Source organism: Desarmillaria tabescens, assembly GCF_030435595.1.
Source record: "Desarmillaria tabescens strain CCBAS 213 chromosome Unknown EV420scaffold_111, whole genome shotgun sequence".
In the NCBI taxonomy this organism is placed as follows: domain Eukaryota; kingdom Fungi; phylum Basidiomycota; class Agaricomycetes; order Agaricales; family Physalacriaceae; genus Desarmillaria; species Desarmillaria tabescens.
Window position 1 is genome coordinate 95,063 of NW_026848410.1, and position 22,524 is coordinate 117,586.

At 49.3% G+C, this 22,524-nt stretch overlaps 2 protein-coding genes across 2 annotated transcripts; one reads left to right on the top strand and one right to left on the bottom strand.

Moving 5' to 3' along the window:
* Window positions 1-8,426: 8,426 nt before the first annotated feature.
* EV420DRAFT_1669813 (uncharacterized protein) lies at window positions 8,427-10,576 on the bottom strand (the record flags this gene model as incomplete). Its single annotated transcript, XM_060479037.1, has 5 exons — window positions 8,427-9,122; window positions 9,192-10,055; window positions 10,132-10,202; window positions 10,257-10,354; window positions 10,452-10,576. 5 exons carry the CDS (start codon window positions 10,574-10,576, stop codon window positions 8,427-8,429), a joined length of 1,854 nt encoding a protein of 617 aa, XP_060322590.1.
* Window positions 10,577-17,008: 6,432 nt separating this feature from the next.
* On the top strand, window positions 17,009-17,579 carry EV420DRAFT_1652026 (uncharacterized protein; the record flags this gene model as incomplete). The annotated part of the gene is made up of 3 exons (XM_060478605.1): window positions 17,009-17,190; window positions 17,349-17,505; window positions 17,556-17,579. The coding sequence occupies 3 exons, from the start codon at window positions 17,009-17,011 to the stop codon at window positions 17,577-17,579; spliced, it is 363 nt and encodes a 120-aa protein (XP_060322591.1).
* Window positions 17,580-22,524: the final 4,945 nt, after the last annotated feature.

Here is a 22,524-nt window from a genome sequence, read left to right on the forward strand (position 1 = left end):
GTCCTTCTTATCGCCTACCGACCCTTGCCCCTTCGACTGGTTTTGGTTGCCTCGACCCAAACCACCTTGGTTCGGGGAGGTCTTACTGGCGAGGCCCTGGGCCACGTCGTATCAATAGTTGGCGTTGATCCTCAGGACTTGCGCCTTCCATTGCGCGTAGGTTGTGGGGCGCTCATTGTCCCCATGCATAACCGTTTTGCGCACCGTTGGCCTAATCACCGCTTCTACTGCTTCAAACATCTGCTTCTCATCTTCGAATTCTTCGCATTTGTGGGCTAGACGTTCGAACTTAGCGAAGAACTCCACCGCGGACTTGAAGTCCGATTGTCGGACCTTCTTCCACTCCTGCTTCCATATGGCCAACTCGGCTACCTCGCGGAATTGAGCCGTTAGGTCATGGGAGAATTCGTCCCACGTGGGGAACCTCCAATGCCCCTGTGGCGTTCGGTATCAGTAGTATTGGTCGACCCACCACTGCTGAGCTTCTCCATGCAGGTACCCCTGGGCGAACATGATCCGATAGGGGTTCTGCCCTTGTTCGTTCATCATGTAGTACATGGGGAATACCTGGAAATAGACTTCGCAGTGGTGTAGGAAGCGCGTGATATCTGAGGATACTCCGGTGAAGTATTCCGGCTGTGTGATTAATTTAGGTTTCACGTCATTCCACGGATTATTGATGGCTCCAGGGGCCAGCTGCCATGGTGGGATTGGGTCTGGCGGCGGTGGTGTGTTAGGAGGTACGGGTGGTTTGGGAGGTCTCGAAAGAGATCGAAGATGCGGGTTATCGTCAGGAGATGGGTACCCCCCTGGGTATTGGTTCGGTGGTACGGGTGGCGGCTGTTTCGGTACCGTTGATTCCTTCCCTTTAGAGGTTCCGGCACCTGGGTCGTCCCACGTTTCCTCAGGGTCTTCGGGCCCCGCACCCGCCCAGAACTCTTCGGTCTCGAGCGGGTTGAGCATCGGTTGCGGTCGACAATAGGGTTCACACCCCGGGCGCGCATTCTCGGGATGCACCTGGTTCCATACCAGGGCAGCTCTGTGCCACGTCTCGACTTCCAGAATGTTTTTCATAAGATAAACATCCCCCATATATTTTGCGTGTCGATAGTCCTCCCCTGCCTCTGTGAGGAGCCACTGGGAGTCTCGCTCCATGTCCTCCATCATGATCTCGTATAGTCCATGCCATGGTAAGATATTAAAAATTGTTGGAACCGGAGCCATGGGATCGATTAGGACCGTCCGGACCACCCTCATCACCTCGACCTTGAGGGAGCTGTTTGGTGGCTGACTCGGCATCCTTGGCCTTCTGCCTCTCTCTGGCGAGTCTATCGATCTCCTTGTTCCTCTTCCATCGCCCGATGTCGGAGTCAGGGTCGCTGATCTCTGACTCATAGGCCTGCCAGGCTCTTCGTCGGGCTTCGAGGTCTGTCCCAGCCTGCTCAACAAGTCCGGAGTATCGAAGGGTGGCAGCTCGCTGCCTGTTCTCAATCTCGGCGCGGGTGGCATCAGGTTCGACGGGGAGGTCATAGAAGCCATTGGGTCCGAGGAGGGCGGCGATTTCAGCACGTCGAGTGCATGTGTCTGCCGCTCTTGCTCGGTCCATTTGGGCCTCGACTTCTGGGGACTCCCGGGCATTTCGAGGGAGGTCGAGCGACTCGACGAGCGTGTGGCAGAGAAGCATCCATGGATGCTGGTTGCTAGGGATGGGGTCGGCGAATGCTCAACCCGCGATGGACGGTGTGAAGTTGGTGACGGGGGCGAGGTCCCCAGCCCCGGCAATTGCTCCAAGTTCTTCAGGATCATAGTCCGGGAACTCCTCCCAGAGCTGCTGATCCGTCGGTTCAGGCCTGGTGATGGCGGTAGTGGGCGTTGGGGCCTCTGGGCAGTCGGGGAGAGAGATGCTCCCCGAGGTCGGGACTCGGGCCACAGGAGCCTCTTCCCCTGGGTCGGCGTAGACCCAGCTGGTGCTGGGGTGCCAACCGACGGGGGCGCCCCTGTTTGTCGGCAAAGCAGGAGGAACGGGTCCTGCTCCATCTGCACGGGTGGTAGTTGCGGCGGAGGCCCCAAGGGCAAGCTCTCCGGAATCGCTGTCGTAGTCGTCCTCCCGGTCTCTCCGCTCGTATCTCCTGTGCTCGCTGCCCCAGTCGGCATCTGTCCACCTGGTGGAGGAGCGCCCACTCCCGTTGTCTCTGGTATAGGTTGCATTTTCCTCCTCGGTCGGGTAGAGGTCGCTGAGGAGGTCTTCGAGTCGGATCCTTTCGAGGTCTGTGAGCTCGTCCCCTTCGAACTCGGTGTCAGGGCTTTCTTCACCCTCAACCAGATGCCTGATGTCTTGTCTTCGGGGTCTGTTGGTGCTTGACTCGCTTTGGACTGGAGACTGGTCGAAGAGGCCTGGTAGGGGCGAGTCTCCTCTGTCGAGGAGTACGCCCCGGGTATCAGTGATGTCGACAGATTCGGTGGTACCGCTTCTGTAGGAGTTGGTGCTCGACTCTGAGTATCGCGAGCTGGACCGCGACGATCCGTAGAGGGATTCTCCAGGTCCCCCGGAGACGTTGGATTCGACATCTTGTATCGTCTGCTGAGATGCCTCAGGAATGTGTATTACTGGAGGGGGATATGCGGGAGTGCTGGGAACGTAATGGAACGGAAGTTGTGCACAGACCCTCCTCTGTTGTTGGAAACAGCGGTGTAGTCGGTACAAAATAATGGACAAGAAAAAGAGTATAAAAGTCGTGAAGACGGCGGGAATGGCATTGGACCAGGGCATCCGTGAGTGGATCTATTCTTTGTACAGTCCCACAGTTACGATTAACCATGCGACTGTTAGGACGGGATAGAGTTCACTAGTTGTTATCAACACGATGACGGTTGATATGATGACCGCTTGCACGATGACGGGGAATGGCGACAGTTTTGAAAATGGAGGGAGATTTCAAACTTGAAGAAGGCCAACGTAAGCTACTACCAGCAAAGCAGCTAGTAGTGGAGTGGTGATGGCGACTTGAGTTACGATAATAGTCACTAGGACTATGAGAATGATGGTGAGGATGGGGTCCAGTAGTATGAGTCGTAGGACCCAGTCGGCTACCAGGAGTAGAAGAATTAGGAAGTAAATGTTGGGCAGCATAACGCTGGGCAACGTATGTCGAGCTTCGGCTAAATGTTGACAACCAACTAATATCCGACTTAGATCGTGCTAGGATCGCCACTCGCACTTTGGTGGTAGATACTCTAGCAAGTCAAAGGCGAAGTCAAAGCGGATTGCGAGCACGTAGACATGAAGAACGGAGTTCGAGTTGGGTAGATTAAACCTTAGCCGAAGCTGGGGTTTAGGCCAGCTGAGGCTCTGCTTAAATACACGTTGGGTATACTAATAATAGTACATGGGAGTCCATCCGTGGTGATCGCACCAATGTAATCATGCTGAGTAGAACAAAAGAAAATGAAGAAAAATGAATAAACCATAACATTCCGGTACTATCTCTTCGAACGTTTTTGTTTCCTTGGCTTGGTTTGCTTTGGCAGCTAACTCATTGGCCTTGCTTCCCATGGCTCGAACGTGGAATGCTTCTTCAAAGTCCACAATCAGGATAGTATCTCCCTCTTCTACTTCGGTTCCCCAGTTCTGCTCCGGATCTTCATTGGGTAATAGGAATGGTATTTTGCGACACGAGCATCATACCAAAGAGACAGCCCTGGTTTTCCAGTTGATGATCGGGTTGTGTTGTTTGAGCCAGTCATGACCTAGGAACATTGGTATGTTTCCTAGGTCAATGATGGCGAGATCTAACTTCTCGTGGTGGTCCCCAATGGTCATCCGGAGTTCCACTACTTCTGTTATGTCTCCTCCTTTATTTCGACTCCTGTCCATGTTATAGACTGCCTGGGCTTTGGCTAGTTTTACCGTATTGAGTTGGTGTTCCTGCACAAAGGATCAGTTTATGCAGCTTCCTGTACACCCACTGTCCACCAAGGCGTCTACAGCTCGCACCTGGCTGGTATCCAAGGTTTCGAGTTGTACTCGGATGTTAACGCTCCTCCCTTTTCCCCCTCGGATGTACTGCAGGGGAATGCATAAGTCCTCCATGTTTTGTAGACACTGCTCCCATTGTTTGTAAGTTTCCTGGGTAGATCCGACAAGATCTAGGACAAGATCTTCGTCTACTTCTATTAAACACCTCAGGTGTACCCACATGCGAAGGGTGGCGAGCTTTCCTTCCATGGTTTTTTCCTGCCTCATTTTTCACCTCACCCACTCGGCGCTGTGTGGTTTGAGCCACCCTTTATCCCACTTGTCCTCGTAATATTCCTCTTCTAACTCCGTTACTTCGTAGTCTTCTGGGTACTCCTTGGTATGGATCACCGGGTCTTCCCCTTTCTGACGCGTTTTGAGGCTCTGCTGATAACTATAGTCGTCTTCCTCATCGGGCACTTCTTCAAGAGCAATGGTATTTTTATTGGAAATAGGGGAGGCACATAATGGTCCCACCGACCCGCCCACCGAGGAACACGAGCCCTCGGTGCCATTATGTGTCAGCGAGAGAGGAGGTAGACGCACCATATAGTGAGGTTCAGAATGGATGGGGTCCCTGTTCATCTGGACTGTTCTTTGCGGGGCGGTGGTTGTCTTGCTGGGGATTCGCATTTCCTCTTGTGGCTCTGTTCCATGGTGAGGGCAGTCGGTCACTCATGTCTGGCGCATACATGCCATCCTTGAGTGGGTTTCTTCACTGCTCGCTGTGGACTCAGCCGCTCTTCCTCTGTTCCCTGCACCATCACCTGCCCTCGACAGAGTGATGTTGATCCCAGGTATCCTGCTGCCTTGCACCGTATTAACAGTTTGCGCTGTGTTACCAGCACCAGTGGCCAAGGAGCTTGAATGGGGTTCTTCTTCGAGCACGGTGGAAATCCCCTGTACACCGTCTTTTTTATGTGACTGGTTAACTTCTTTTTGTGAATGCGTGAAAATAGATGTATTGCTCAGAGATACTACAAGCGATTTATTAGTCTGACCCGTGGGGTTTGAAGACGCACCACAAAATGAAATTAAGTCCTTAGCCGATGCGCGTTTGTCGCTTACACTGCCGGCTCGTCTTTTACCTCCTCAATCTTTGATGTCGATGCTTCTGCCTCTTCGTCCTTCAACACTTGTTGGTACATGGCTCATACTTTGGCTCGGGAGAACTTGGGTTGGTGTTTGACGAGCCAAGTGCTTTCGTCCTTCAGGCACTTGTTGTCCTGCTTCTGATGTCCCTTGTGACCGCACCGGAAGCAGCATCCTTCCTTTCGAAGGCGGTCGATCTCCATTGGCTGTCCTTGTCCCCCGTACGTGGTTCCCATTCCTGTCTTCTTGTCGGTCTGGGAATTCCTGGAGCTTCCGGCTTTTCCCTTGTTCTGCTGTCCCTGACTTCCCTGACTTCTTCCGGCATCTTCTGCTAATCCGACTCGGTAGTTGTAGTCCATTTGTTCCACCTGGAACTTCCATTCCACATATGTGCAGGGTAGAGCAGTTCTGGTGGCGTGTATAGCGGTTTTTATGTTTTTCCGGATTGCCGGTTTGAGGAGTTCGATCATGTACTCCTCGTTGTGGCGCTTCCTGGATTCCTTTGCCAGTCATTCAAAGTCATGGAAAAAGTCTTTGGCCGACTTGTAATTGGACTGTTGGAGCCTCTTGAACTCTTGTAGCTTGAGTTCTACCTCCGTGTCAGTTTGGAATTGCTCTTCTACCAGTTTTTTGAACGTGGGGTAGGGTGGATATCATAGGTGTCCGCAGGTTTCGTTGTTGTAGTCATCCCGTACGTAGTCCCACCAGTGCAAAGCCTTTTCTGCTAGTAGGAACATGCAGAACACGATTCTATTGGGGCTTTGCCTGTGTGTGTTCATGGTGAATTGCTGTGGGAATACGGTGAAGTAGTCTTCGCATTGATTGAAGAATCGATTTACATCATTGGATGCCCCCTTGAACTTCTCTGGGATGGCCGCGAGCTGCGGCTTTACCAGGGCCCATGGGTTTGTGTTGGCTGTCCCCATGATGTAGGGTGGTGGCGTGTTTGGGGGTTGTACTGGGTCTGGTGGTATAGGTATAGTGCCTGGTCTAGGCAGCGATCGTAGGGCAGGGTCATGATGCAGTGTTAGAGGTGCACCGGGTGCTGCGGGTGCCGCAGGTACTGGTACTGGGGCTGGTCCTTGCAATCCTGGGGTGCCTGCCATGGCGAATAGGCGACTCGGGTCCACGTAGCCAGTTCTTTGCAGGATGGATAGGTGGCTCAGATCCACCATTTCTCCATCAGAAGTTTCTGATGGCAGTGGTATGGGGTATCATTGTCCTGGTTCCACGTAGTCATCCGGGTGTACCCGATTCCATAAAAGATTGGCATGGAAAAGTGTTTCCCGGTATAGTACTTCAGCTCCGATGCGTGTCATTCGCATTTTTTGGAAGTACCTTCCTTGGTCGCTTCCGTTCCACAATATCTCCCTCTGGATCTTCTCTTGGGTCCATTGCATCATTTCTAGATACATCATTACTTCCAGCTCGGCCTCAGTAGGCTCCTGAGCTAGATCCTTCCACGAATTCCAGGATCGTGTCATCCTTGCTATACTCGCCTCGGCGGTGCTGGTTGTCCAAATCGAGGGTGGCCCACTGCCATGCCTCTCATAGGTTTCTTCTTCATTGTAAACCAACTGGTCATACTCTCTCGAAGGGTTCACTGCTTCCGGTGATGACCTGGTTCCAGTTTCGAATGATTCTTCCCCACTCTTCGACCCTTCATAAGACTTGGTGGAAGTCTGGTCATAGGGGTCATTCCCATAGGAAGGGTGCTGGGAAGGGGACAGGGGCTGCAAGGGGATGTTCTGCTGCAAGGGGGTAGATGACGAAAGGGATGACGCTCAATGGGGGTTTGATTCCCTCAAACATGAGCTGGGCGTTGGTGAAGTCCTGAAGCTGTTGGCATATATCGCAGCTGGTGTCAGCATCATAGGTTGGTCTGCACTCATCAAGCTCAGTGGTGGCTGCATCAGCTCGGTCATCAATGAGGACTGGGGTTTTGGGGTTTCCTGTTGGTGCGAAGTGCGATCTGAGCTGGGAGAAGGTTGGTGTTCAGTCCCTTGCTCGATACTGGTACCCCCAGGTTTCTCCTCATGAGTCGAGCCTCGGTGGGGACCAATTGGTTCCTGGGCCTGGGAGCTCGAGGTTAAGCTCGCCGGTATTGTCTTCCTCTGTATCTCCCTCTTCCTCATTGCTACCACTTCTAGTTCCACCTTCAGTCTCTCTTCCTTCTCCCAGATGATATCTAAGTCCTCTCTGATAGAGGCGGTCACCGTTGGAATCATATCCAGGGAAGGCAGCTGAGTTTTCTGTGGAGGTGGGTGAGGGGCTCCCTCTTTCTCTTTCCCTTTCTTCTGTTTCTTCGATGGGAGTGAGAAAATATTCGTCCAGCCCCCTCGAGATGAACCATCTTGGCTCGTCTTCGATTGTAGAGACTGGGCTTTCTGGTGCAGTCCATCCTCCCACATCGGACTCGTCGATCTCGCTGTCTGAGATGACAATGAAATGGAGGGGGAAGTCTTCACTAGATCCGTTGTAAGACGGGGGGGGGGTGTTTCTTGTCACTCATCCTCCGGGATGGCGGTTTCGGTGGGGATAGCTTCCCTGTTTCGTCTGTATTCATATCCATATAAAAAGGTGAGGTACGCTAAGGCGATGAAGCCCTGCAGTCCAATGAAGTCGGTTATGGTTTGTTCGATGGGGTTCATTCGTTTGTCTTCGTCAACGTCAACGTTGGTGAAGAGTTAGGAAAGTCTCGAACTAATTGTTAGCAACCGATTGAACAAACAAGATCAAACAACTACATGTGACTCGCACTTCGGTTAGGCACGTTATGTTGTCCGCAGGTTTGTTCTCAGGGAGCGTGCACACTTAGTATTTGAGAGTGAGTTCAAGTAGTTATCGGGTGAATAAACTTTAGTTTGAGACTGAGGTTTAAGACCTGCAGTCGAGCTACTTAAATACAGTTTGAGTCATTCTAAATATAGTACAAGAGTCTGTAGTGGTGTGTTAAACACGTGGTACCTGCATGGTGTAGTGCGATCCAAGTCGGATGATTAGCATAGCATGATTATGATGGAGTCGATAAGATAAGATGAGGTGCGAAATCGTAATATTAGGTCAATGTCAAAGGGAGAAATCACCAGGTCCTCATTTCCTTTTTACCTACTTCTGTGATTGCTTAGTGGAGGATCGAGGCCGAGGCATGCAATAGACATGGAAATACTGAGGATATAGCTTAAGAAAGCAGGTTGAGAGATATAGAAACAAAATTGAGACTATAAGACCACTTCTAAGTGTAAGCGATGCCCCAGCCCTGCTCTTCATGCTGCCTCTCTGTCAGTACTATTGCCCAAAACAAGACATTATCCCATTTTCAGCAAAGAACCATTTTGGCATGGACTTGTGCATCACCAAGGGGACAAAGCTTCCAATCTTTGTCAAGATCTGGAAGTTTGATTACCAACACTTTTTCAAACTTCCCATCCTGTCGTTGCTGCCCAACCACCCAATGTAATGATGGTTCATAGTAATCACGGGAATGATAACTATCACTGATAAAAGTATACAAGCCATCAGGGATCAGGTATGTGTGATCAGTGACGATCTTGAGTATACGGGGTACCCCGATTCGATCTTTAACCACCAACTCGCCCTGTCGAGGTATCCCATTGTATGATGCATCACCTAATCCTTGCAGATGACCTGACTTGATACAGGCACCCTCATATGAGTCAACACCTGTCTCGTCAGTCCGAAGTTCCGCTTTCCAGAGACGAATCCTAGTCTCTGGTACAATTACCATTGCCATTACCTGGTTCCATGATGGTTGCCAACATCTGCGTCCATTCCCAGGCTCAGGGTATAAAAAGAGCAACTCCATGCGGTACCGCTCACACATCACCTCTGTAAGTGCTACCCAGGCATCCTCTTCTGATTGTGACTCATTGTATATTGGGATAGACTTTCGACGGAGGAGATATGCCAGGCCTGCTACCTTATCCAGAGGCTTTGTTGATACATGATTCCGCATCTGCGACAGGATGTAGAAAATGCTCCCATTGCTCATGTCCTGCAATGATTGTAGTTGTCCTTCACACCCTGTTCACATGTCTTCATCTATCCAGTGATTTCCATTCACCCCACCGATGATAAAATTATGGCTGACTTCCTGAAGCGTCCATGCACGCCTGAACCAACACTGATCGCTTTCCAAGTCCCCTGGCTTCAAGCAAAATGGCCGACCCAGACCGCTGAGGTAATACACCACCTTCCTGTTGCCATTGCGATAGATAGCTCCAATGGTGGGAACGTCAACCTTCCACTCTTCTCTGCGTAGATCCTCCCTCTGCCCACCTGCTTGCCTCAAACACAAAACATCCAACCACACATATTCTGCTCCCATGTTTAACATCTCTATCCAGATGAGATTGAGGTCCGCATCTTTGGGAATTGGCACAGGCCATTCATAGCCATTGATAGGCGTCCACACATCGATGCGGTCCTTGTCAGACATCCAAGCATGTGATATCACCCACCAGCATTTCCTGGCAACCCAGAATGGTACCACACGATTAGCAAACAGATCCCAGACACGCCGGGGTACAATGTTTCCGTTAGAGATCCTGTCATTGGTGACTATATTCTGTCGCATTTCCCGATCCTTGTTCCATGATCGGTGGATGCGTTTGACACTAGTAAAGTGATTCAGGTCATACCAATATGGACGCAAATTAGCATAGAGAGTGCCAAAGTCATAATCTTGTCTGATGAAGGATTCGAGAATGGATGACAAGGTGGGGTTGTGGAGAGTATATGATGTGAGGAGTGTTGCATTGAGCTCCTTCAAGACCCCATTCACACCGAGGTCGGCGCAGGGGGTGTTGGCGAGAGCAGATCGTATGATAGGCTTGATACCAGTGTATGAGCGTTGCATCGGCACCAGAATGGTTGATTCTGTTTGACCGGTCTCAGTGAGGGCGGAGAGTGTGACCTTGGGGAAATTCTGATATTGGATATATGGAGAAACTTCCTGAAATGTGTTATTCCTTGCCTTTCTGTGCACACATTGAAGTGCTTACTTTTTGCAACCACTTCCAGGCTACAGATTCCTCATCCAACGATTCCTCCCAATGCATCCCGGGCTTTCTTCCTAGTGGTAGCGGAATAAGGATACAATGGATCGAAGGCAGACAACCACACATACCAATGTCCAGAGACGATGTACTCAGGTGAATACCAAGTTCTGGTTTCACCAAAGCTGTTACTTGTGCTGTCCTCTGGGTAAGAAGCAAGCTATACAGACTAGCGCCCGGACCATCAAAGTGTGTCACAGCTCCCCATCAGCCGCACTGCGGAAGATCCTAATTCCGTAGATAAAGCATCACGACCAATCACTCACCCATGATTTACGTTCTCGACGGTGGTTTGGCCCAGAAATGAAGGGACTGAAATCAATGTCGGCCGGTTAAGGTCTTGTAAAACACTCATAACGAAGCAAGGATCGAGTATCTTAGTTTCGGGCATATGGATCTCTGCGCATTCTTCCTCGCCGTACTGGACATAACTGAGTAATCAACTTGTAGGAGAAGAAAGTGCCTGTCTTTCTCAAAAACACTTGTCTTCCGGACGTGTCCGTCACCCAGTCGCAGTCGGACTGGTTCATTCTCTCATTGAACGTATCAATACAGGGAGAAACAATCAGTCCCTAGACGTTTATGCTTCTTTCGCTTGCCGGACATGGTATCTGCAAGTACGACAGAGTAGCTTGTAAACGGACAGTCACGACGTGTACCAGAGATGTATACTGGTTACGGCGATATATGTCTGGTTTGCGTAGTGCTTCTGGATCCTACCGCTTCGTCCTCTGAACAGAATATTTTAGCTGCTTATGTGTGCACTGTGTTTTTAACGGATATCCCGAATTCAATGATAATCCGGATAGACTCCGTTACGTTGGGGCCAAGGGGGTCCTAATAATGAATTAAAAGACAGTGGGTCGATTAAATAATTTCGTGCACCGACGATGGACCTACCTACCTTCACGTGACATTTATGATGTCATTATGCTAAATTTGGGTATCTTTCGACTCAATTCGGTGAATATTTTGCCTGAAATAGCCGTGATATTAATATTGAAAGTGTTTTGAACATAATCTGTACGCTATCAAGTCTAAATCATGGCTGTGCTCTAATGGGATGTCGTAATGTCACCATGTCCAGTCAGCAGGGCCACTTTGCAATGGCATTGACTGAGTGTTGGTATCGCTAGGTATGATGCCCTAAGGTAAGTAGCACACTCAGTAGCATATATTGTATCATGTATGCTCTAAAATTTACCCTTGAAGTCCATTTTTAGACCCCCAAAATGGTGGTCAACTTTTTTTTTTCGTGACCTCCGGCTGGACCTACCTACCTACCCGGTGTGCCGGGCCGGAATTCCAGTACCCCCTTGGTTGGGGCATCTGTAATACTTGAATGTACCAAGCTCAAGGTGACGTACAGAGCCTCTAAGTGTAGGATGTTAACATACGAGCAATCCTCGTCCCAGGAATTGACCCGTCCTAATTCATGCTTCGATTGAAATATTGTCTGATCATCCGAGACTCTGATAGGTCACATGAATATGCGGGCAAATTTCGGTCTCCAACACTGCTAACGACCTCAAACAGCCTGGACTCGTTCCCAAAGACATAACCAGGTCAAATCTCATTCCGCAAATATGAAGGCATTGTTACAGGGCGACGTCTGAGCGGTAACATCCACTAGTATTTGATATCCGACCTAGGGAATGAGGATGCTGATTTATGAGTAGTACGCTCTCCAAGTGGGAAATGCTACTACGTAAATCCCACAAAATAACTGCGAAAGAAGGCTGAACACCTCTCAATAGTCCCCACACTACGTCACCCGAAACCTCATCGTCAACCCACGGAAACTCTCCTTCCGGAACTGCGTTTTATAGTCTCCCCATACCACGACCCTAACATCCAAATCCCTCAGAAATTTCCCCGTCCTGGCCATTCCCAGCGTCCCCTCTGTCTTGCGCACGATCCGCAAGTTCTCGAGATGGGGAACAAGGTCCGAATCGAGCGCAATATGCCGCCGTTACTTGCAACCAGGCAAAGCAAGTGATGTGTTGAATAGGGCGCGCCGTACACGCTCTCAGTTCTAAGTCGTTCGCGGAAGCACGAGATGAGTGGCAAGAGAACGACTACTGACAGCATCGTTGAAGACAAACGTGCGCACACGCGGATAGTGACCGTTGTTCACATCCCTTGGTGTGGTGATGGGGTGAGAGATCGAGAGTGAGGGCGTGAACCACAGGGGAGGATATGCATGCAAGCGTACGGGTACTTTGGTGAGGAGAAAGAGTTTCCTTGGTATGTTTGAACTGGGTAGGCGTTTGCGCACAAAAACCTGACAGTCGACTCGAAGTGGTAAGCTGACTGCCATCGTTGAGGAAGGTGATAAGCTGGGTAGAGTCGGGAGGGAGGGGAACACGCTACAAGGTGTGTTGTAGAGTCGACCAATATTAAGGGTATGGAGGCGAGGGCACCCGAAGAGCGGAGAGAGGTGAGCAGATTCAAGAAGAAGCGCAAATAAAGCTTCTTAAGCTGTAACCAGGGACTCCGGTTACTCACCGGCTACTTCCGGGATACTCAGATAGGCAGTAGCATACGATTCTCTCTCTCTAGCTTACCATCACCTGTCTCATCTCGACGTCCTTACAGAGCTCGTTCCTCGCACTTCGTGTGATTGAGTTCTCTAGTGTTGCTCCGTGGCTACGAGCCTACATAAGCGCAAGGTTTGTTGGAATACAATCTTCAAGTGTTTCGGCGGAAGATCCAGAGTGTGCGAGTTGCAGACCACACTGTCGGCATGTGTCCAACAAGGTCACGCCATGACAAACACACTACCAGAGAACAATGGGATTGCGATCGAATTGACGGAACACTAACTAGAGGCAGTAGATACGCGGGCACAAAGTGTGATCTCGTTGGAGTGTGACTGGAATTGTCAACTTCTGTGCGAAGGCAGGACACTTCTGAATCGAGCCGAGAACGATTTAGCTAGCGTCTCATGGAATCCTGGCGACGTACGTACAATTGACAACCGGAGACAACTAAATCTTTGAATAAGGTCAGAAGAGCACGTTCATAGGACTTGTCGGTGGTCTATGAATGCATCAATGATTGAATGGCAGAAAGAATCAGCAATCTTACGGTGTGCATGGGAGAGGCGAACGTCTGATATACGGGGGTGAACACATCCGTTGGTTCACTCCCTGGTTGTTGTCTTTGTTCGTGCCTTGACTACGAATGTAATGACTACACGTAGTCGTCAAAGCGATGGAGATGCATTGTAGGAGAAAAATGTACCTGGAAAGATGCCTGATCAAATTCCAACTTGTCACGAACGCTCGATATCCTGCAAGAGTAGTGTCAGCGGGGTAAAATCAACGACTCGACAAACGAGCACGTACCTCTTCCCTCCCATCCATCGTTTACCTGCTATATACCACCAACACGTCCATCCCCACAGCACAACATGAGCCTCATCTCAAAACAAGAACGATCACTCTACATTCGGTGAAACGATGAGACCGCGGAGGTAGAGAAATGCGTACCCATGCAAACGCTCCTTCCGAAACTGCCCTACCACCTCCTGACATCCAAGCTCCTCGAGCCTTTCCTCGTCTTGACCATCCCTAGCATCCTCTCGATCTTGCACATGATCCTCAAGTCCTCGAGATGATGAAAGAAGGTCGGAATCGAGAGTAGCGTACATGCCCTCATTGCTTACGACCAGGTGAATCTGTTAAATTGAGCGAATGTATGCGTGTCCCCTTCTGACGACGGGATCCAAGCCGTCAATAGGAGAAAGTGAATAGTGATGTAGTCGCTGAAGATGAGCACCCGCCACAACGGACAGTGATGGTTGTCCAGGATATTAACGTAACATCTGTAACTGGGATGATTACGGGTGAGGCAGAGTGAGGGCCATGAAGCACAGGAAGGATATGCACGCCATTGGTAAGGATAATGCGTTTGAAAAGATTACTCGATATGTCTAAACTGGGTGGGATCCTATGCACAAAGCCCTGAGGGTCGACTGGAAAAAGGGAGCTCATAATTGGTATCTTCGAGGAGCTTGACCTCGTAGTATGGTATGATTATGGCAGAATGGGGGGAACACGCAAAAAGGCGTGTTGTAGAGTCGGCTAATGCTGAGGGTATGTAGGCGGGGCGCCTGTAGAGACGCTAGCAGAGTTAAGAACAGCCGTAAATCGAACTTCTCAAGCACAAGGTTTGTTTGAATCGGTCTTCGACTGCTGGGATGGTAGAGCCGGTGACGATGACGTGTGTGAGACGTCCTGGGCACACTCCGATGCAAGCACAACGTACAAACAGTCAGAGCGCATTGCAGACCCCAGCGTCGCGCCATGACAAGCACACCACCAGAGAACGGGCGGTTTCTGATCTTTGAACAACTCGGACCTGGGACCGTGTTCCAATTGACGGAACGTTGACAGAAGCAGTTTTCGTGGGAGACGGCGGATGGGCGTTCACACTTGTTCGAATGTGACTGGAAGCATCGATTTGTGTGTAGGTAGGCGATTTCTGATTTGAGGTGACGGATGACGCTCCCGATGCCGCAGATATGTCTGCCGTTGTGATTTTGTCGAAGGAGCCGGGGGAGTTAATACGTGAACAGGAAGGCTATATCGGATTCAGGGGCGTAGAAGGCATCATGTACCTTGAAGCGATCTAGCTAGCTTCTTACGGATATGATTGACAATGGGCGACAAGTAATCTTTGAACAAGGACAATAGCGCGCGTTCCTAGCGCTTGGCAGTGATCAATATATATGAATGCATGAGCGAACGAGTGACAGAAAAAATCATGAATCTTATAGTGTACAATGTTTTCAATAGGAGAGTCGAATGGACGATAAACGGGGGTGAACAAGGGTTTCTGGTAGGTGCCTCCCTAGTCGTTGTCAAAGTGATGAAAATGTATCATAAGAATAAAAATCACTTGGAGAGACACCAGATTGAATTCTACCGGTCTCACTGCTCGGCAGGGACGCTTCTCATTCAACCTGCAATAATAGAACCACTGTATGAGCCTTAAAACCAACGATTCGACAAATGAAAACGTACCTTTTCACCCTTAGGCTTAACCTCTCGTTCAACGGTTCATCGAGAACACCTCGAATACCCATGCACTCCTGTTCCTCGTTCCTCGTGTTGATCTCGCCACTGCGTCAATCCCTTGAGCACGATCGGGGCGAGTCAAGACATGTCACGTCGGAACACAAATGGCCACTCTACATTCAGCAAAGCGCTCAGACGGGTGGGAGTGGGGAGAGTGCGTAGGAAGCAGCAATGAGGACCAGAACACGAAACCCTTTGGATCTTGCGTGTGATATGGGGATCCTCGTCTAGTCAGGCGCAGGAAAAGAATGCGCTTCTGCTCTCGCTGGTGTGCTTGCGCTGCTCGTAATCCACCTTGCGTGGCCCGTGCTGACCGGAAAGCAACACATCATCCTGGCAAGGAATTCGACTCCCAGACAGCTCATAGTGAGATCGAGGTCTGCATATTCCTGTTCAAGGGAAGGCAGTCAGCAGGTGGAGCGCAGGAACCTAATTACGGCAAATTAGCCTCACTGTTCCAAGTCCGCAAAAATTGATTACCATTGTTGATCCACTTCGTAAACTGGTCGGCAGTCTTCAAGAGAGAGCAGAAGTGAGTAGCATGGAGGCGAAAAGGAAAGAAGCGCGCTTTGTTTGTCTCTCTAGGGTGCCAAACAATCGCGTAGCAGGCCCGTGCGCATTTGGTGTCCGGGGTACCTTCAACGGCTTCGATCAAGGGTTTTCTCGTAACCCTTATCGCGCTCCCACTTCACCGTTCTGTCCCACTTCATCCCGTAATTTCTTCAATCGAAGTTACACGTTACACCATGAACCTGACACGAGGCCTTGTCCCGACATCGGCCAACAAACTATCGGGAGATATAGCTGTCCCAACTTCACTGGCCCATTTCGCGTCATCAAAGCCCCAGTGTCATTTTTTGGTGATCTGTACGATCGAACTCGCATTTTGTGTCAGGGACGGAGAAGCAGGAAGTTTTGAGGGTGGTACGTCACTTTCATCCTTCATTGTAGCGTTCTGACGCTGGAGAAGGGTCAATGTTCCGATTCGATGAAGCCGAGGAAGGATACTTATATGCTCCAGAAGACTCACACGACGCACTCCCTCATAACAGCCTATTCCTCCAACATTGGCCCGGCCGTGCAGACCGCTGTGAAGGTTACAGTTAGCGTCGATTGAAGGACTACCAACATCCTCTACGTGGTTAAGCCAGAAAATAACGAAGGTCCGCATTACATTATTCCAATTGGTAGTAGGGGGTCATATCGAAACTCGTGAGTGCGCACCCTTCTTTTTTACGTAGATTCATTCACTGAATCTTCGCGTAGATATATGGAACGTACATGTGTCCCTCATCGCTGAAAGGGTGGTTCCCAGTCAAAATAGACTCAGAATCTGCGTAGCAAGCATTTGACATTGGCATAGGTGAGCTCGGCGGGCAGCCACACTTATTTCATAGAGGTTCTCCTTCTATGTCCTGCGATTCACATACCGTTCTGGGATGCAACATGCATACTGTACAACACAGAACTCATTTATTGCTGACAGTGATAGCTGGGCTTTCTGTACCTGACTGTACGTTGATATCCTTGAGTTAAAAGGCGGCTTTGAACACTCGCCGAGTCCAGAGATACCTTCCTTCAAGCGCATACCATTCTTTGGTACTGAGGAAGGTCAAGAACAAGCTGTCAAGGCGTCAGCGGGAGTGACGTTCTCTTGCGTTCTGACTGAGGGTGGAAAGGGTACGTCTCCATTGTTCTTATCTCCCTCTCTCTGACGCTAACGTCGTGTTCTGTAGTCTATGCCTTTGGTTCCGACGAGAAAGGCCAGTCCTGCAACGGAACGGCTGGCGAGCGTATCAAGACGGGAAAAAGACGATGTTCGACATTGTTTACGAACCTGTGTTGTGAAGAATTTTGGGCCTGAGAAGATTATGCAGCTGTCGTCAGGTCAGCAGCGTTCGATTGCGCCGAACGAGAAGGGGTACGTGATTCATGTCGTTCTTGCCTTGGAACCCTTCCCTTCTTCACTGTGTCGCCTATGCCCTCTTCACGTATCTTCGCCTCCGTTTAGAGCTCGTCCTTATTCGTCTCTTTCGAGACCTTCCGCGGTCTTTCTCCCTCGCTGACTGCTCTTTACAGTACCGTTCACGTTTGGGGCTACAACGGCTGCTGTCGTCTTGGTCAGGGCAATCAGGTCGATGCGCTCCGACCCAAGAAGACGCCGCATTTTACTGGAGACAATGCAGGCGTGCTGGTCATTGCCGATAAGGGTGGAATGTACTGGATGACGGGCCAGGTGCGCACAGTTTTTGTTAACCTCATACCGTGGTACTGACGATTGGCCAGTGGAACAACTTCGGATACGAGTAGTCAGGCTCGCCGTATAGCAGCTTCCGGTGCATGCCCGACATAACAGGTTGAAAAATTACCTCTGCCACGTCAGGAGGCGTGACGCATTGGGTGTTGACTCCAGATGACGAGGGCGAGGGTGTGACGACTATTTCATGGGGGGAAGAATGCTGCGAATGGTGAAGGCTTTCCTTTCCTTCCCTACTAAACTTTGATACTGATGTCTGGATAGGTGAACTCGGTTTAGGACCGTCTGAGCCGAAATCGGCTACAAAACCCATCAAGCACCAGTTACTGGTTGGCCTCGATATGTTGTCTGTCACGCCGGGACAGAGTATGACTCTGTTCCTCGTTCGGCCGTCCGACAAGATGAGGCGAGCTACCACGACATCCTGTCTAGGTCGAAGTGAGCGATGCCTGCGTCATATGCCGGAAGGAAGACGAAGAGGAGGCGCCAGAGTGTGATAAGGCATGTCGAGGAGGTTTTAGTTTCTCTTTCCTCCAGTACTGATAGAAGTAATTTAGTGTGACAACCAGTAACATCTATCGTGCCTCACCCCTCCTCTGACGACCGTGCCGGAGGGTGAATGGTTCTGCCCCCAATGTATCAGTGCACCCGTCGGGCTGCGGCTGAAGGCCGATGGTGACTCCGGTAAGAGAAAGGTACCACCGAGTAGTGGTGGGAAGGCGAGCGCACTAAAGAAGAAGAAACAGTAGCGGTTATCGCGGTGGGCCATGGACTATGTGTTATTTTATATGTATCACCTCAAAATATTCATCGAGCACCGATGTAGCGCATTTTTTCGATTGAATTTATTTTCACTGTGGACTTTGTATTAAGGCTTTGCGTTATGCAAGAAGCGGCAACGTTGGTGATTTCTTTTCTGAGTTAAACTGGTTTTCTGTATTCTGCAGGGTATGTCGTCGTTCTAATCATGTTGTTCCTAGCTGTCAATCTAACTTCCTTGTATACAGATGTTTGCTCGGGTACTACAGCATTCATTTGCACTCAAACCGCCTAGTGTGGGCTGGAATAACCCTCAAAATCATAATAATTTCGTCCCGTACAACGCATTATATCGAAAAATATGATCGTTCAAGGCCATACTGGAAAGGGTGCTACCGAACAATATGGTTCTGTTACCGCCAATCAGTGGAGACCGTCTCTAGAATCATAATCTCGCTGGTACTGTTGCCAACCCTTTCAACCCTTGGGCTTGCTGATGCGTAACCATGCGGAAGATGGTGATGCATTTTTGATACTATCATCGACTGTCACTACGGAACATTCTTGACTCAAGTTCTCTTCCTCTATCGCGATGCACTCCCGGCTAGTCCTGACTTTGTCACAGGAAATCCTAGCTGGGCGTAGTGCAGAGGACATATTCCTGACAGCCTCTATTGTAAGTATTCCCCTGCCTTTTATGCTGGAGGAAGATGAGAGACGTGACGAGCAGGCGAAGGTGATGACGCCGAGCACAGTCTCCACCGTCGCAGCGGTAAGAGACGATGTTCGAATAGCGAAGAAAACGAATGACGCGGACATACTGTTCGTGTTATTTTCCGTCAGCGAGCGGATTAGAGAAAAGAATTGAAAGAGACGCTCTGTTATGTTTCCAAAGACAGTCATCGTGACGAACATTCCCTCCGAGTCGTTCTTGGAATGTTCAGACGATGGTTTATGTCTGGAAGAAGACGTTAAACTCCAAGGTTTCGATTCTGGGCTCAGAGGTGGTACAAGATTGGTTCATTTCTTCAAGCCGGATAGGAAGCCTCACCATTTCGACGGATTGTCGTCATACCAATAAAAGGATACGATACTTGATGACTCAAGTCAACAAGTCGGTCAGTTCGTCGGAGAACTATCTGGGTACGAAACGTTGTATGCTCTGCCATCCCACCTAAATTGACGCCTTTCCAAGCTTCGAGCCATCGAAAACTCACGGAGGTGCGTCATCTCGCAATATTTTGTCCGCCTCGTTCAATCATACCCCTGCAGCTTTCAACATAATTCTGTGCCCAGCGTAAACTGGACAAAAACGAAAATCCAGTTACCTGATTTACTTGGTGGTTGGAATCTGGCTCCAGAGTTCGAAGTTAGAGACACTAGGTGCGTTCTATTTGTGTCTGTGCTGTATCTAAATGAAAGCTACCCTACTAGTCTCACTGTTACCGAGGAAGGAGAGTAAAATGAAGAGACGCCGACTAACCTACCTGAAATGGGGGGATGACAGGAAGTGCTTTAGAATCGGAAATGAGCTTAGCCACATAGGCAATGACTCACTAGCATGAATGGATCTTTATCCCACAAATTACAATGACACTCTTTGTCCTCTGAACCGTTTGGATATAAAATAGACCACGCTCCTCAGCTACGTGTCCGCGGCGTCCATACAAAGGTTAAATGCCTTCCAGGGCCCGACATGGAAGGAAGATGCTAATTAGGAGCCTGTGCCGGAGGGGCAATGAGGCAAGAGATTCATCGATGTTTGTCACTGATGTTGCTTCATAATTGGGTCAGCAACCAGTAAAATCCACAGATAAATAAGATCCCACCCACTATCATGACACCCAGATGAACAACGGTTGTGGATACACATTCAAGACGACTGTTCTGGTCTCTTCATGCTTCGCATCACAGTATAGAGGGGCTGGGGTCGATGATATTCGTCGGTGCGGACTCGACTGTAGCGCATAGAGCTGGGCGCGTTAAGGTTGAGTAAGTAAGAGAAAGGAAGCCCGAAATTGAAATTCCCGACGTCGGCAGTCAACGCTTTCACTCCGGCCCTAAATAATACTGCACTCACAACGAAACTTGAACAGAGGCTCTGGTTGGTCAATGGTAGATCACCCGACGTGGACTTGGATCTAGAATCTGTCAGATGGTTTTCGCTTGCTCTTTTATATGAGCCGGACTTTGCGCACTGACAGTTTAGTCAAACGAACAAAAGTCCCTGACTCCTTATACACATGCGGCATCTGTTGTAGTTGAGACTAATCTGCGGGTCAGGAATTATCGTGAGAAGGATACTTGTATAACACGTAGGTAGTCGTAATGAAAATGGGTTCAACTTTACCTCGGAAGGGAAAGTTTAAGTATTTGATAAGCGGATTAACTGCGAATGTTCAGCAAGCACTCAAGATCACTCGTGACTCAATGGTAATACGTAGACTGCAAAGTAAATTGTAAGGTGGTTAATACATGAGCTGCTGAGCGTATATATACCTGTAATGTTAGAACCTTCTTCTATCTTCCAGGAGGTACTATGCGACTCAGTATGAGTAGCGTCGCTGCAGCGCAGTAAACTAAAGAGGTAAATATAGCGCATATGGGTCAAATGGAATATTGTCTTTGATAGGTAATGATATGGGAAGGAAGACGAGAGGGATACCTGAGATATTACCAGAATACCATAACAGCATCCACAGACCCTCAAAAAGGGATTGTTGGTTTGGTTTTCAGGCTTTGTCAGAAGACAGATTCGAACCGCCTAGTATACTTCCTCGGATTTGAACCACTCGTCCAAGACCTCAATCTCAATTTAATGAATGATGATCACTTTATCAAGCGCGACATTTTCAAGGCACCGAACATCCAACTTTGGTCGTTCTACTTCCAGGCAGGAAATCAACTAGCTAATACCGCAAAGTCAATATAGAAGAAGTCACCCATTCGCAAACGAGTACGAAAGGTACTGGTAGGAAGATCTCATTAGAAGCGAGGAGTGCACGAAACTCGTGGGGAGAAAATAAAGTTTGCTTTCCTAGGAGAATATTAATTGCCGATGGAGGGATTCGAATCATCCCATTTGGGGACACGTTACCACTAACCGGTGGTTGACAGTGGTATTCCAACGCAAGACGACTCTCGTGGTTCCATTGCTACAGTTCTTTCCTAGGAGGTGGTCTTTGAATCATGCTTGAGTGTGGCATCGTGGTTTTATTCTTACTCTGACTTTCTACGTGAAAAATGGAATATTACGGTAGATCTGACTTCCCATTTCTGTCGGTCAACAAAAATGAACATGCCATGCATGAAGTATTACCTGCCAATCAGGAGATTCGAACTTGTTAGTAGGATTATACCCCCTTCGCGATGATGGCCGGCGAAGATGGTTCTTGCAAGACATCCTTGGTAAGATTAAAAGCCTTCCCTCCTGCGTCTCTTCGTTTACAGGATCGAAGTCACCACTGCAGTGTGGATAGCTTAGGGAGAGGATATCACGTTCGATTCCGTGAGAGTCGTAAAGGGTATGGACGACTGAAAGGAGAATGTGGTTAAGAATGGTGGGTGAGGAAGGAACACGAGTAATGCGGGAATCAGAAATATCCGGACTGTTCCGAGCGATATGTCAAAATGAATAGATGATGGGCATTTCTTCCGAGTCATTCTGGGAAGTTTCAGATAATGGCTTATGTCTGGAAGATGACGTTAAACTCCAATATTTCGATTCTGGGATTAGAGACGATACAAGACTGCCTATATTTCCTCAATCCAGATAAGAAGCCTCACCATTTCGACAGATCGTCATCGTCCCAGTAAAAGGATACAATGACCCAAGCCTGGAGGACCGTCAGTTCTTCGGAGAACTATCTGGGTACGAAGCGTCATATGTTCTGCTATGCCAATTTAAATTTACGCGTTTCCAAGCTTCGAGCTATCAAATCTTGAGCCACAACCAGTCGGAAAACTCACAGGAGGTGCCTAATTTCTCTGCATGTTGTTCGCCTCCTTCACTCATACCCTTAGAAACGAATACCCAGTTACCCGATAAGAAAATGGCCTCGACTCGGCCAAAGGTGTGAAACTGTTCGGCTTCGATTCTGATCTCAAAGATGGTCCAAGACTGGAACATAATTCTGCAAGCCAAACAGGAAGCCTTGCCATTCCGACGAATCGTCGTCGTCCCGGAAAGAGGATGCAATAAACTGTTTCGTGCAGAGTTGTACGAACGGATCCAACACG